This window comes from Aristolochia californica, unplaced genomic scaffold (genome assembly GCF_029961685.1).
Source record: "Aristolochia californica isolate CCGP_79_NKW_82.1479 unplaced genomic scaffold, dmAriCali1.0.hap1 SCAF_11, whole genome shotgun sequence".
NCBI lineage: Eukaryota > Viridiplantae > Streptophyta > Magnoliopsida > Piperales > Aristolochiaceae > Aristolochia > Aristolochia californica.
The window spans coordinates 30258857-30274445 of NW_027181782.1; the positions used below are offsets into that span (position 1 = coordinate 30258857).

Sequence of the window (15589 nt, forward strand, 5' to 3'; positions counted from 1 at the left end):
TATTAACAGATTTGAAGCTCTTCTTGTGGCCAAAGGATTTCATAAATGGCTTTTAGTCTGATCATTAAGCTCACCACAATGAGACTTGTACTTAGTATTGCACTTAGCAATGGTTGGTCCCTTTGTCAACTTGATATCAACAATGACTTCCTTCAAGGCCGACAATCAAAATATGTTTATAAGTCGTAACTTCCAAGCTTTGTTGATTTCGATCATCCAACTTATGTGTGTAAACTTCATAAAGTTATCTATGGACTCAAATAGGCTCCACTGGCTTGTTATCATGAACTACATCAATTTCTTACAGATTCAACTTACAAGAATTCTCACTCTGATACTTTCCCATTTATTCTCAACACTACCAAGCATATTCTGTTTCTACTGGTGTATGTCGATGATATTATTATTACTGGTAATAGTGATAACCTTATTTCGCAATTTGTTGATTGCCTTGCTCAACCTCTCTGAAAGATCATGGCTCTCTTTCTTACTTCCTTGGAGTTGAGGTTGGACCGAATCGCAATGGCATATTACTCTCTTAATAAAGATACATCTAAGACCTGCTCAAAAGAACTCATATGAAATATGTTAAACCTATTTTCACCCCATTGCCAATGAACTCTTCATCACTCACCATGACCTTAGGCTCTCATCTTTCTGATTTTTCTTAATTTTGTGCAGTAGTTGGCAACCTGCAATATCTCTCTTTCACTTAGGCTGATATTTTTTTTTCTGTCAATAAGATAACCCAATTTATGCATCAACCGTCTAGCGAACATTTGGTACTTGTTAAACGAACTTTACGGTATTCATGTGGTAAATTGGACAAAGGGCTTCTTCTACATCGTGAGTCTCCTATATCTCTTCATGGCTTCTCGAATGCCGATTAGGCTAGCAATAAAGATGATTACTCTTCCACTAGTGTCTACCTTATCTATCTTGGACGTAATCTCATTTCCTGGAGTTCAAAGAAGCAACATACTATTGTGCGTTCTTCTACTAAGGTTGAGTGTCGATCAGTTGCTACTTTGGTGGGTGTGTTCTCTACTTGCTGAACTCGGTGAGTCTGTGCAGTCTTCTCTTGTTGTTTATTGTGATAATATTGGTGCTACTCAATTAAGCGCTAATCCCGTATTTTACACCAGAATAAAACATGTAGCAGTTGATTACCACTTCATCCATGATCAGGTTCAATTTGGTCTACTTCGTGTAGCTCATGTTGCTTCTGTTGACCAATTTGTTGATCTCCTTACCAATCAATTGCTATGTTCAACGTTTCAATTGCTAAGAGACAAGATTGGCCTCTCTGATCGTGACCTATCTTGAACAGGCATAACGAACAGATGAGATAGATGAGATACTTTGACTTTGTATAAATTCCTATACACTTAGAATAGTTAATTAGTTGAGTCTTCCATAAGAATAGGACTCCTCTGAATCACCCTTCTGTTTAGGTGATTATTGTTGTAAATTTGTATATAAAAATAACTCTAAATCAATATAAAATGAAGCTTATGAACGGAGGAGCCGGTGAACTGATAATTGGAAACAAGAACATCATTGACTGATCTACGGTGGAGCATAAGTCTCTTGTGGAATCTTGATTAATGATATTTGGGTTTGACCGTCAATGAACTCGTTCGGTGACATCGTAATGAAATTTTAGAAAGAAAGTTTAAGATCCAACAGCTGAAATGAAACGTCATGAGTTAGGGACACCTTATAGCCTCATCGGAAAAATAAATATCGGTGAAATAATAGACCCTTAAAAATTGAGCTCAGCTGAAAATGAACTGATCAGGTGTTGCAAAAACTAACACTAAAATCACTTAATATGAATTAAACGCCATCAAATAAAAACCTAGAAGCCTTTCCACCAAGGTAAATTTTAGATAGTGAATTACAACCAATGGTCTGGTCTACCAAGGAACCTTCGGCTATAGGAGTTCCTCCATTTATGAGAATCACAAACAGGACTGGCACTCTTTCCTGCAACTTGTTTTTCTTCTTTGTAACACACAGAAAACACAGTAAACCACTAACTCACATTCTCTCTACAACTATTTAGCTGCATGCTTGGTCAAATCCAGACGGCTAATGTAAGATTTTGTGAGGGAACCATAGTAGAGGTAGTTCCCTATTTTGAGTCCACTGGTGACCACAGACAAGGAATGGTCCTTGTAGAGGGCAAAAGGCTTGCCGTCCATGTCGATGCCGATAACGCCGCCGTCAGTGAACTCCGGGAGGCTCACATATCTTGACAAAGAGATGAATAGTTTCCTCACAACTGGGTACTTCATCGTTATATACACGGTCAATGTCCTTCCCTGTGGACACAAGTAGAAAATATTCGTCAGAGAGGCAGAGAAGCTATTTAATGCTTTTCACTCTTGGGTCATATTTACCGCAGCCAGTGCAATCCAGTAATGGCCCTCCCCATCGTAATGAATATTATCTGGCAACCCTGGTAAGTTGTCAACAAAATCCTCTACTGTTCCATTCTTCTCCCCTTGGATGTGATACTTCCTGCATCTCCTCCTGAAATCATCCCTCGTATAATTAGAACAACAGGTTTCCTGAATCGCATCTCAGCATGAGCTAACTATTCTACTAGTTTTTTTTAATGGAAAGGGCACTTACAGGGAGGTCTCGCAGAAGATGACAAAGTCCTGAGTAGGAGACACTTGGACTCCATTTGCAAAATAGAGATCACGAACCAGCACGCGAGTCTGGTTGGTGGAAGGATCGAAGCTCAACAAACGGCCATGGGGCCGGCCGCCGAAGATATCCAGAACGTCTTCCTCCAGGCTGTACTTGTAGGATGCATCAGTGAAGTATATGACGCCATTTTTAGCGATGTCGACCTCGTCGGTGAGGCGGAAAGGAAGTCCGTTGGCTTCATTTGTTAACAACTCCACTTTTCTTTCTTGTGTTACCCTCAACAGTCCCTTGGGGGAAGAAGATAAGCCTTAGTTTCGGATTTGCTCAAGTTCTAAGCAAAATAAATCGACTTTAGAGGGATGACTACTCAACAGGGTTAGGAGGCAGAGGCCACTAGAGTCACTCAATTCAAATCCAAAATAGTTCCTCTGGAATTTTGTTTTTGAAATGGCTCCAAGTTCTAAATTATGGACATTCTTCCCAAATATGCATAAGCTTTCATTTTGGATATTAATTCTAACTAGGGAACATTGGTGCTTTTTAGCTTCTTATGGATTTTGGGTCCAATTTTTGCTTTTTCTGAGCAGTAAAACCAGTTTTAAAAGTGGAAAACTCGAAAAACAATCAATTAAGGAAACCTTCCGAGTGGAGCCACCAATCAGATATACCTTGTAAGGCTCCGCCACCACCAGCTGCCTGTCCGGTCCTATCGCAACGCCGAGAGGCCGGCCGCCCACGTAAACCCAGTTCTCTACCTTGGCCGGTGATTCGCCTATGGAGACCCTCTTCACCCATCCGTCCTTGCACCCCGTGTACACCACCCCGGCCTCCGCATCGTACGCCAAATCCTCCGGCCCCGGCAGCAGGCCCTCCCCCAGTTTCTCCGATCCCAAAAGCAGCCGGTCGTTCCGTGCTGCCACCGCCACCGTCTCGCCCTGGAAACCGTCGGGGATCGGAACTGGATCGAACCCGTCCGCCTGGAAGAGTATAACAGCCAGTGCAACCGGCGCAACGATTAGCAGCAGGAGAGCCCCGACCGTTCTCTTGGGAAAGCCTGCAGACGATGACATTCTCTTGTCTGATTTCATTTCTTAAACGAACTCTTTGGTGGAGATGAACGATTATATAGGGGTCGTCTTCCAAGGCTGAAAGAGCCAATCGTTTTATACTATCTTGGAGATAAGAGGCATCCTGCGCGAGTTTGACTGTGTTCAACAATCTCAGCTTACGTATTTAATATGGTCCTGAGAGAGAGAGAGAGATAAAGATAAACAGATAAATATAAAAATAATAATATAAATAAAAATAATTATTGATTAAATTAGAGAAGATTCAAGTCAGCCGTCCCTGAGCAACCTCCTTATCTCCGGACCACTGCCGCCGCTTCTCTTCCCCTTCTCCGTGCAAAATCGCCGGAGATATTTAAAAAAGAAAACTTGCTATCGACCACCCTCGCTGTCGCTGCTGCCCCTGCTGCCACCGTTTGGCCCGTCGTCCTCGTCGCCGTCCATCTTACCTCTCGCCGTCTGCCGCAGCCGTTCGCTCGGCCGACGATCACCCTTCTCTATTTTCAAACTTCCCCAAACAGACAAAGAGGACCACCATCGACGCTGCCCCTGCCACCGCCGCTACCTCTCCCACCGAATCTGAACGCCAGGCTGACTCTTTGCCTGTCGTCAGCCGTTCCTCCCGTCGCTGGAATAGCCACCTTCGCCGCTTACCGTCCCGCCAGAACCCTTTTGGTCTCATGCTTTTGCCAATCCTTTTGTCAATGCTGTCTATTACATTTTGGTCTCTTGCTTTTGCCAATGCTGTCTATTTAATAAAAAAAATACCAATTGTTAAGTTGGGGAGCCCAATTAACTCCTTAAGCTGAGTCGGTACGTGGGTTGACCTTTGCGGTAAGGTTTTCGTGGGGGTTAGAAAGGGGGCGGGGAGCCCCCTTTTCAGGAGTGTGGGGGTGGAGCCCCCGAAAGGTCCATGATATATTGATTGTTGGGTAGTTGGGGATTTCACTCTTGTATTGCTGATATCCTAATTTTTCCTTTATATTTGGGGGGCACCACTATTAGGGTTTTATCATCGTCAAGGAGAATCTTGAGTTGTAGTCCAAGGAGAGGTTCAGAGAAAACACTTGTAAGTGTGAGATTTCTCTTGTAAACTATTTCATCTTCATAGTGAATTTTTGCAGCGACTAAAGACATGATATAGTCTCACCTTGAGGCGAACCTATATAAATCTTGTTGTATTTTTTGTGCTTTCTTTTCCTATCTTATGCGATTATTATTATTGTTTTCGTTAGTTTGGAAATAGGGCATCTAATTCCGAACACCAACCACTACCCTCAATCTATCATCTGTTTATGAATTAATTTTTCATAAAACGCCAAATTATTCTAAACTATATTTTTTTGGTTGTTTATGTTATCCTTGGCTTCATCCATATACATCTTACAAACTTGATCAAAGGTCCAAACCATAAGTATTTCTTGGATACTCATTGTCTCAAAGTGCCTACTTGTGTTTTAAACCATCTACTTCAAAAATATTTGTTTCTTGTCATGTCAAGTTTGTAGAGTCAGTTTTCCCATACACCTCCCTTAATAATCACCTACCTTTTCCCCCTGTGCTTACTATTTCATTAACTTCTTTACCACAACCGATTTCTAACACCCTCCTCAAGGGTGCCTTCAAGAATGCCTCTTTCTGATGATAATTCACAAACCTTTGAGATTCCAACACAACAAACAAAAATGGAGCAACAACCACGTCCCATCCAACTATCACCATATCCTACCTATTCATCTATCGAAACACAAGCTACCATCCAACAACCCACCCAACATCGCATGACCACTCAGGCCAAAAACAATACCTGTAAACCAATTCAAAATTTCAACAGTCACACCAACCTAACATCCCAACCTGACCTTGAACCTACTTTCATGACTCAAGCCCTCAAAGATCATAACTGGCATCGAACTATGTTTGAAGAATATGATGCTCTTGCTCGTAATGGGACGTGGGGGCTAGTTCCTCCTGATGGTATCACTAATCTTGTTGGCTGTAAATAGTTTTTTTATTCAAAATACACTATGATAGGTCTATTGATAGATTTGAAGCTCTTCTTGTGGCCAAAGGATTTCATAAATGACTTTTAGTCTGATCGTTAAGCCCACCACAATGAGACTTGTACTTAGTATTGCACTTAGCAATGGTTGGTCCCTTTGTCAACTTGATATCAACAATGACTTCCTTCAAGGCCGACTATCAAAATATGTTTATAAGTAGTAACTTCCTAGCTTTGTCGATTTCAATCATCCAACTTATGTGTGTAAACTTCATAAAGTTATCTATGGACTCAAATAGGCTCCACTGGCTTGTTATCATGAACTGCGTCAATTTCTTACAGATTCAGGCTTCAAGAATTCTCACTCTGATATTTTCCCATTTATTCTCAACACTACCAAACATGTTCTGTTTCTACTGGTGTATGTCGATGATATTATTATTACTGGTAATAGTGATAACCTTATTTCACAATTTGTTGATTGTCTTGCTCAACTTTTCTCTCTGAAAGATCTTGGCTTTCTTTCTTACTTCCTTGGAGTTGAGGTTAGACTGAATTGCAATGGCATATTACTCTCTTAATGAAGATACATCTAAGACCTACTCAAACGAACTCATATGAAAGATGTTAAACCTATTTTCACCCTATTGCTAATGAACTCTTCATCACTCACCATGACCTTAGGCTCTCATCTTTATGATCTTTCTTAATTTTGTGCAGTAGTTGGCAACCTACAATATCTCTCTTTCACTTAGGCTGATATTTTTTTTTTTCTGTAAATAAGATAACCCAATTTAGGCATCAACCATCTAGCGAACATTGGGTACTTGTTAAACCAATTTTACGGTATTCATGTGGCAAATTGGACAAAGGGCTTCTTCTGCATCGTGAATCTCCTATATCTCTTCATGGTTTCTCGAATGCCGATTGGGCTGACAATAAAGATGATTACACTTCCACTAGTGTCTACCTTATCTATCTTGGACGTAATCTCATTTCCTGGAGTTCAAAGAAGCAACATACTATTGTGCGTTCTTGTACTAAGGTTGAGTATCGATCAGTTGCTACAACTATTGTAAAACTTTGGTGGGTGTGTTCTCTACTTGCTGAACTCGATGAGACTGTGCAGTCTTCTCTTGTTGTTTATTGTGATAATATTGGTGCTACTCAGTTAAATACTAATCCCGTATTTCACTCCAGAATAAAACATGTAACAGTTGATTACCACTTCATCCATGATCAGGTTCAATTTGGTCTACTTTGTGTAGCTCATGTTGCTTCTATTGACCAACGTGTTGATCTCCTTACCAATCAATTGTTATGTTCAACGTTTCAATTGCTATGGTCTACCAAGGAACCTTAGGCTATAGGAGTTCCTCCATTTATGAGAATCATTCTGAGATACTATTCAAGAAAGTAAAAGAGCAAACAGGATTGGCACTCTTTCCTGCAACTTGTTTTTCTTCTTTGTAACACTCATAAAACACAGTAAACCACTAACTCACATTCCCTCTACAACTATTTAGCTGCATGCTTGGTCAAATCCAGACGGCTAATGTAAGATTTTGTGACGGAACCATAGTAGAGGTAGTTCCCTATTTTGAGTCCACTGGTGACCAAAGACAAGGAATGGTCCTTGTAGAGGGCAAAAGGCTTGCCGTCCATGTCGATGCCGATAACGCCGCAGTCAGTGAACTCCGGGAGGCTCACATATCTTGACAAAGAGATGAATAGTTTCCTCACAACTGGGTACTTCATCGCTATATACACGGACAACGTCCTTCCCTGTGGGCACAAGTAGAATATTCGTCAGAGAGGCAGAGAAGCTATTTAATGCTTTTCACTCTTGGGTCATATTTACCGCAACCAGTGCAATCCAGTAATGGCCCTCCCCATCGTAATGAATATTATCTGGCAACCCTGGTAAGTTGTCTACAAAATCCTCTACTGCTCCATTCTTCTCCCCTTGGATGTGATACTTCCTGCATCTCCTCCTGAAATCATCCCTCGTATAATTAGAACAACAGGTTTCCTGAATCGCATCTCAGCATGAGCTAACTATTCTACTAGTTTTTTTTAATGGAATGGGCACTTACAGGGATCGCAGAAGATGACAAAGTCCTGAGTAGGAGACACTTGGACGCCATTTGCAAAGTAGAGATCACGAACCAGCACGCGAGTCTGGTTGGTGGAAGGATCGAAGCTCAACAAACGGCCATGGGGCCGGCCGCCGAAGACATCCAGAACGTCTTCCTCCAGGCTGTACTTGTAGGATGCATCAGTGAAGTATATGACGCCATTTTTAGCGATGTCGACCTCGTCGGTGAGGCGGAAAGGAAGTCCGTTGGCTTCATTTGTTAACAACTCCACTTTTCTTTCTCGTGTTACCCTCAACAGTCCCTTGGGGGAAGAAGATAAGCCTTAGTTTCGGATTTGCTCAAGTTCTAAGCTGATAATCCCAGTCAAATCAGTGATTGTTCCAATAAGTCTTATTTTTATGTTAAAAATGAATTTTGCAGGCAGGGGGTTTGTCTATTTGTGAAAATAATTTCCCAAGTAGAGTTTTGATGGGCAGAGGGTTTTAATGCAAGGGTTAGTCTTATAATTTCCTAATACAAAGTTCTCAGCGATGATCGGACTCAAATGATTTTTCGTATTGGATGATCACAGGAAATAAGCAAAATAAATCGACTTTAGAGGGATGACAACTCTACAGGGTTAGGAGGCAGAGGCCACTGGATTCACTCAATTCAAATCCAAAATAGTTCCTCTGGAATTATGCATAAGCTTTCATTTTGGATCTTAATTCTAACTAGGGAACATTGGTGCTTTTTAGCTTCTTATGGATTTTGGGTCCTATTTTTGCTTTTTCTGAGCAGTAAAACCAGTTTTAAAGGTGGAAAACTCGAAAAACAATCAATTAAGGAAACCTTCCGAGTGGAGCCACCAATCAGATATACCTTGTAAGGCTCCGCCACCACCAGCTGCCCGTCCGGTCCTATCGCAACGCCGAGAGGCCGGCCGCCCACGTAAACCCAGTTCTCCACCTTGGCCGGTGATTCGCCTATGGAGACCCTCTTCACCCATCCGTCCTTGCACCCCGTGTACACCACCCCGGCCTCCGCATCGTACGCCAAATCCTCCGGCCCCGGCAACAGGCCCTCCCCCAGTTTCTCCGATCCCAAAAGCAGGCGGTCGTTCCGTGCTGGCACCGCAACCGTCTCGCGCTGGAAACCGTCGGGGATCGGAACTGGATCGAACCCGTCCGCCTGGAAGAGTATAACAGCCAGTGCAACCGGCGCAACGATTAGCAGCAGGAGAGCCCCGACCGTTCTCTTGGGAAAGCCTGCAGACGATGCTGTTCTACCTGCCATTCTCTTGTCTGATTTCATTTCTTAAACCAACTCTTTGGTGGAGATGAACCGATTATATAGGGGTCGTCTTCCAAGGCTGAAAGAGCCAATCGTTTTATACTATCTAGGAGATAAGAGGCATCCTTCGCGAGTTTGACTGTGTTCAACAATGAAATCCTGCAGACGATGACGTTCTACCTGCTTCTCTTGTCTGATTTCATTTCTTAAACCAACTCTTTTGCGGAGATGAACCGATTATATAGGGGTCGTCTTCCAAGGCTGAAAGAGCCAATCGTTTTATACCATCTAGGAGATAAGAGGCATCTTGCGCGAGTTTGACTGTGTTCAACAATCTCGGCTTTTGTATTTAATATGGTGCTGACATAGAGAGATAAAGATAAACCGATAAATATGAAAGTAATAATATAAATAAAAATATTTATTGATCAAATTAGAGAAGATTCAAGTCAGCCGTCGCTGAGCAACCTCCGTGGCTGCAGCCCACTGCCGCCGCTTCTCTTCCTTCTCCGTGCAAAATCGCCTGAGATATTTAAAAAAAAAAAACTTGTTGTCGACCACCCTCGCCATCGCTGCTGCCCCTGCTGCCTCCGCTTCGCCCGACGTCCTCATCGCCGTCCATCTTAATTGTCGCCGTCTGCCGCTGCCATGCGCTCGGTCGACGACCACCCTTCTCTATTTTCGAACTTCCCCAAATCGTCACTGACGACCACCGTCGCCGCTGCCCCTACCACCGTTGCTACCTCTCCCACCGAATCCGAATGCCAAGCTAACTCTTTGCCTGTCGTCAGCCGTTCCTCCCGTCGCTGGAATAGCCACCTTCGCCGCTTACCGTCCAACCAAAACCCTTTTGCTTTTGCCAATGCTGTCTATTACATTTTGGTCTCATGCTTTTGCCAATGCTATCTATTTAATAAAAAAGATACCAATTGTTAAGTTGGGGAGCCTAATTAACGCTTTACGCTGAGTCGGTACGTGAGTTGACTTTCGCGGCAAGGTTTTCGTGGGGGTTGGAAAGGGGGCGGGAGCCCCCCTCTCAGGGGTGTGGGGGTGGAACCCCCGAAAGGTCCATGATATATTGATTGTTGGGTAGTTTGGGATTTCACTCTTGTATTGCGGATGTCCTAATTTTTCCTTTATATTTGGGGGGCACCAATATTAGGGTTTTATCATCGTCGAGGAGAATCTTGAGTTGTAGCCCAAGGAGAGGTTAGAGAAAACACTTATAAGTGTGAGATTTCTCTTGTAAACTATTTCATTTTCATAGTGAATTTTTGCAGTGGCAAAAGACATGATATAGTCTCACCTTGAGGCGAACCTGTATAAATCATGTTGTATTTTTTGTGCTTTCTTTTCCTTTCTTATGCGATTATTATTATTGTTTTCGTTAGTTTGGAATTTGGGCATCTAATTCCGAACACCAACCATTACCCTCAATCTATCATCTGTCTATGAATTAATTTTCCATAAAACGCCAAATTATTCTAAACTAAATTTTTTTGGTTGTTTATGTTATCCTTGGTTTCATCCATATATATCTTACAAACTTGATCAAAGGTCTAAACCATAAGTATTTCTTGGATACTCATTGTCTCAAAGTGCCTACTTGTTCTTTGAACCATCTACTTAAAAAATATTTGTTTCTTGTCATGTCAAGTTTGTAGAGTCAGTTTTCCCATACACCTACCTTATCCCACCTGCACCACCAATACTTGGATTCCCCCTGTGCTTACTATTTCATTAACTTCTTTACCACAACCGATTTCTAACACTCTCCTCATGGGTGCCTTCAAGAATGCCTCTTTCTGACGATAATTCACAAACCTTTGAGATACCAACACAACAAACAAAAATGGAGCAAGCAACCACATCCCATCCAACTATCACCATATCCTACCTATTCATCTATCGAAACACAATCTACCATCCAACAACCCACCCAACATCGCATGACCACTCAGGCCAAAAACAATACTTGTAAACCAATTCAAAATTTCAACCTTCACACGTACCTAACATCCCAACCTGACCTTGAACCAACATTCATGACTCAAGCCCTCAAAGATCATAACTGGCATTGAACTATGTTTGAAGAATATGATGTTCTTGCTCGTAATGGGATGTGGGAGCTAGTTCCTCCTGATGGTATCACTAATTTTATTGGTTGTAAATAGTTTTTTTTATCCAAAATACATTATGATAGGTCTATTGATAGATTTGAAGCTCTTCTTGTGGCCAAAGGATTTCATAAATGACTTTTAGTCTGATCGTTAAGCCCACCACAATGAGACTTGTACTTAGTATTGCACTTAGCAATGGTTGGTCCCTTTGTCAACTTGATATCAACAATGACTTCCTTCAAGGCCGACTATCAAAATATGTTTATAAGTCGTAACTTCATAGCTTTGGTGATTTCGATCATCCAACTTATGTGTGTAAACTTCATAAAGTTATCTATGGACTCAAATAGGCTCCACTGGCTTGTTATCATGAACTGCATCAATTTCTTACAGGTTCAGGTTTCAAGAATTCTCACTCTGATACTTTCCCATTTATTCGCATCACTACCAAGCATGTTCTGTTTCTAATGGTGTATGTCGATGATATTATTATTACTGGTAATAGTGATAACCTTATTTCGCAATTTGTTGATTGCCTTGCTCAACTTTTCTCTCTGAAAGATCTTGGCTCTCTTTCTTACTTCCTTGGAGTTGAGGTTAGACTGAATCTCAATGGCATATTACTCTCTTAATGAAGATACATCTAAGATCTGCTCAAAAGAACTCATATGAAAGATGTTAACCTATTTTCACCCATTGCCAATGAACTCTTCATCACTCACCATGACCTTAGGCTCTCATCTTTATGATCTTTCTTAATTTTGTGTAGTAGTTGGCAACGTACAATATCTCTCTTTCACTTAGGCTGATATTTTTTTTTCTGTCAATAAGATAACCCAATTTATGCATCAACCGTCTAGCGAACATTGGGTACTTGTTAAACGAATTTTACGGTATTCATGTGGCAAATTGGACAAAGGGCTTCTTCTACATCGTGAGTCTCCTATATCTCTTCATGGTTTCTCGAATGCCGATTGGGCTGGCAATAAAGATGATTACTCTTCCACTAGTGTCTACCTTATCTATCTTGGACGTAATCTCATTTCCTGGAGTTCAAAGAAGCAACATACTATTGTGCGTTCTTGTACTAAGGCTGAGTATCGATCAGTTGCTACAACTATTGCAGAACTTTGGTGGGTGTGTTCTCTAGTTGCTGAACTCGGTGAGACTGTGCAGTCTTCTCTTGTTGTTTATTGTGATAATATTGGTGCTACTCAGTTAAGCGCTAATCCCGTATTTCACTCCAGAATAAAACATATAGCAGTTGATTACCACTTTATCCATGATCAGGTTCAATTTGGTTTACTTCGTGTAACTCATGTTGCTTCCGTTGACCAACTTATCGATCTCCTTACCAATCAATTATTATGTTCAACGTTTCAGTTGCTAAGAGAAAAGATTGGCCTCTCTGACCGTGACCTATCTTGAACAGGCATAAAGAACAGATGAGATACTTTGACATTGTATAAATTCCTATACACTTAGAATAGCTAATTAGTTGAGTTTTCCATAAGAATAGGACTCCTCTGGATCACCCTTATGTTGAGGGTATTATTGTTGTCAATTTTTATATAAAAATGACTCTAAATCAATATAAAATTATGATTCAATTCAACAAATAACAGTCTCTTACATGGAGAAGGAAGCTTATGAACAGAGGAGCCGGTGAACTGATAATTGGAAACAAGAACTTCATCCATTGATCTACAGTGGAGCATAAGTCTCTTGTGGAATCTCTATCAATGATATTTGGGTTTGACCGTCAATGAACTCGATTGGTGACATCATAATGAAATTTTAGAAAGAAAGTTTAAGATCCAACAGCTGAAATGAAACGTCATGAGCTAGGGACACCTTGTATCCTCGTCGGAAAAATAAATATCGGTGAAATAATAGACCTTTAAAATTGAGCTTAGCTGAAAATGAACTGATCAGGTGTTACTAAAAGTAACACTAAAATCAGTTAATATGAATTAAACGCCATCAAATAAAAACCTAGAAGCCTTTCAACCAAGGTAAATTTTAGATAGTGAATTACAACCAATGGTCTGGTCTACCAAGGAACCTTCGGCTATAGGAGTTCCTCCATTTATGAGAATCACAAACAGGATTGGCACTCTTTCCTGCAACTTGTTTTTCTTCTTTGTAACACTCATAAAACACAGTAAACCACTAACTCACATTCTCTCTACAACTATTTAGCTGCATGCTTGGTCAAATCCAGACGGCTAATGTAAGATTTTTTGAGGAAACCATAGTAGAGGTAGTTCCCTATTTTGAGTCCACTGCTGACAAAAGACAAGGAATGGTCCTTGTAGAGGGCAAAAGGCTTGCCGTCCATGTCGATGCCGATAACGCCGCCGTCAGTGAACACCGGGAGGCTCACATATCTTGACAAAGAGATGAATAGTTTCCTCACAACTGGGTACTTCATCGCTATATACACAGACAATGTCCTTCCCTGTGGACACAAGTAGAATATTCGTCAGAGAGGCAGAGAAGCTATTTAATGCTTTTCACTCTTGGGTCATATTTACCGCAGCCAGAGCAATCCAGTAATGACCCTCCCCATCGTAATGAATATTATCTGGCAGCCCTGGTAAGTTGTCTACAAAATCCTCTACTGTTCCATTCTTCTCCCCTTGGATGTGATACTTCCTGCATCTCCTCCTGAAATCATCCCTCGTATAATTAGAACAACAGGTTTCCTGAATCGCATCTCAGCATGAGCTAACTATTCTACTAGTTTTTTTTAATGGAAAGGGCACTTACAGGGAGGACTCGCAGAAGATGACAAAGTCCTGAGTAGGAGACACTTGGACGCCATTTGCAAAGTAGAGATCACGAACCAGCACGCGTGTCTGGTTGGTGGAAGGATCGAAGCTCAACAAACGGCCATGGGGCCGGCCGCCGAAGACATCCAGAACGTCTTCCTCCAGGCTGTACTTGTAGGATGCATCAGTGAAGTATATGACGCCATTTTTAGCGATGTGGACCCCGTCGGTGAGGCGGAAAGGAAGTCCGTTGGCTTCATTTGTTAACAACTCCACTTTTCTTTCTTGTGTTACCCTCAACAGTCCCTTGGGGGAAGAAGATAAGACTTTAGTTTCGGATTTGCTCAAGTTCTAAGCTGATAATCCCAGTCAAATCAGTGATTGTTCCAATAATTTTTTTTTTTTTTTTTGAAAATGAATTTTGCAGGCAGGGGGTTTGTCTATTTGTGACAATAATTTCCCAAGTAGAGTTTTGATGGGTTTTAATGCAAGGGTTGGTCTTATAATTTCCTAATACAAAGTTCTCAGCCATGATCGGACTCAATTGAGCAAAATAAATCGACTTTAGAGGGATGACTACCCTACAGGGTTAGGAGGCAGAGGCCACTAGAGTCATTCAATTCAAATCCAAAATAGTTCCTCTGGAATTTTGTTTTTGAAATAGCTCCAAGTTCTAAATTATGGACATTCTTCCCAAATATGCATAAGCTTTCATTTTGGATCTTAATTCTAACTAGGGAACATTGATGCTTTTTAGCTTCTTATGGATTTTGGGTCCAATTTTTGCTTTTTCTGAGCAGTAAAACCAGTTTTAAAAGTGGAAAACTCGAAAATCAATCAATTAAGGAAACCTTCCGAGTGGAGCCACCAATCAGATATACCTTGTAAGACTCCGCCACCACCAGCTGCCCGTCCGGTCCTATCGCAACGCCGAGAGGCCGGCCGCCCACGTAAACCCAGTTCTCCACCTTGGCCGGTGATTCGCCTATGGAGACCCTCTTCACCCATCCGTCCTTGCACCCCGTGTACACCACCCCGGCCTCCGCATCGTACGCCAAATCCTCCGGCCCCGGCAACAGGCCCTCCCCCAGCTTCTCCGATCCCAAAAGCAGCCGGTCGTTCCGTGCTGGCACCGCCACCGTCTCGCGCTGGAAACCGTCGGGGATCGGAACTGGATCGAACCCGTCCGCCTGGAAGAATATAACAGCCAGTGCAACCGGCGCAACGATTAGCAGCAGGAGAGCCCCGACCGTTCTCTTGGGAAAGCCTGCAGACGATGACATTCTCTTGTCTGATTTCATTTCTTAAACCAACTCTTTGGTGGAGATGAACCGATTATATAGGGGTCGTCTTCCAAGGCTGAAAGAGCCAATCGTTTTATACTATCTAGGAGATAAGAGGCATCTTTCGCGAGTTTGACTGTGTTCAACAATCTCAGCTTTCGTATTTAATATAGTCCAGACGTCATCAAATTATTTTGAAAAATAGCAAACTTTCTTGGGAAATCCTGCAGACGATGACGTTCTACCTGCTTCTCTTGTCTGATTTCATTTCTTAAACCAACTCTTTTGTGGAGATGAACCGATTATATAGG

The 15589-nt window shown here is 41.8% G+C and overlaps 3 protein-coding genes across 3 annotated transcripts; all 3 read right to left on the reverse strand.

Annotated features, from left to right (window-relative positions):
• Positions 1-1825: 1825 nt before the first annotated feature.
• Positions 1826-3735, reverse strand: LOC137944747 (protein STRICTOSIDINE SYNTHASE-LIKE 5-like). The gene is made up of 4 exons (XM_068790483.1): positions 3330-3735; positions 2641-2948; positions 2406-2538; positions 1826-2327 (listed from the first exon to the last, which is right to left on the reverse strand). Exons 1-4 carry the CDS (start codon positions 3729-3731, stop codon positions 2061-2063), a joined length of 1110 nt encoding a protein of 369 aa, XP_068646584.1. The 5' UTR covers positions 3732-3735; the 3' UTR covers positions 1826-2060.
• A 3513-nt stretch (positions 3736-7248) lies between these two features.
• On the reverse strand, positions 7249-9122 carry LOC137943762 (protein STRICTOSIDINE SYNTHASE-LIKE 5-like). Its single transcript, XM_068789198.1, has 4 exons — positions 8691-9122; positions 7823-8130; positions 7592-7724; positions 7249-7515 (listed from the first exon to the last, which is right to left on the reverse strand). The coding sequence occupies exons 1-4, from the start codon at positions 9120-9122 to the stop codon at positions 7249-7251; spliced, it is 1140 nt and encodes a 379-aa protein (XP_068645299.1).
• A 4083-nt stretch (positions 9123-13205) lies between these two features.
• On the reverse strand, positions 13206-15313 carry LOC137944710 (protein STRICTOSIDINE SYNTHASE-LIKE 5-like). Its single transcript, XM_068790432.1, has 4 exons — positions 14877-15313; positions 13994-14301; positions 13759-13891; positions 13206-13682 (listed from the first exon to the last, which is right to left on the reverse strand). Exons 1-4 carry the CDS (start codon positions 15294-15296, stop codon positions 13416-13418), a joined length of 1128 nt encoding a protein of 375 aa, XP_068646533.1. The 5' UTR covers positions 15297-15313; the 3' UTR covers positions 13206-13415.
• Between the last annotated feature and the right edge of the window lie 276 nt (positions 15314-15589).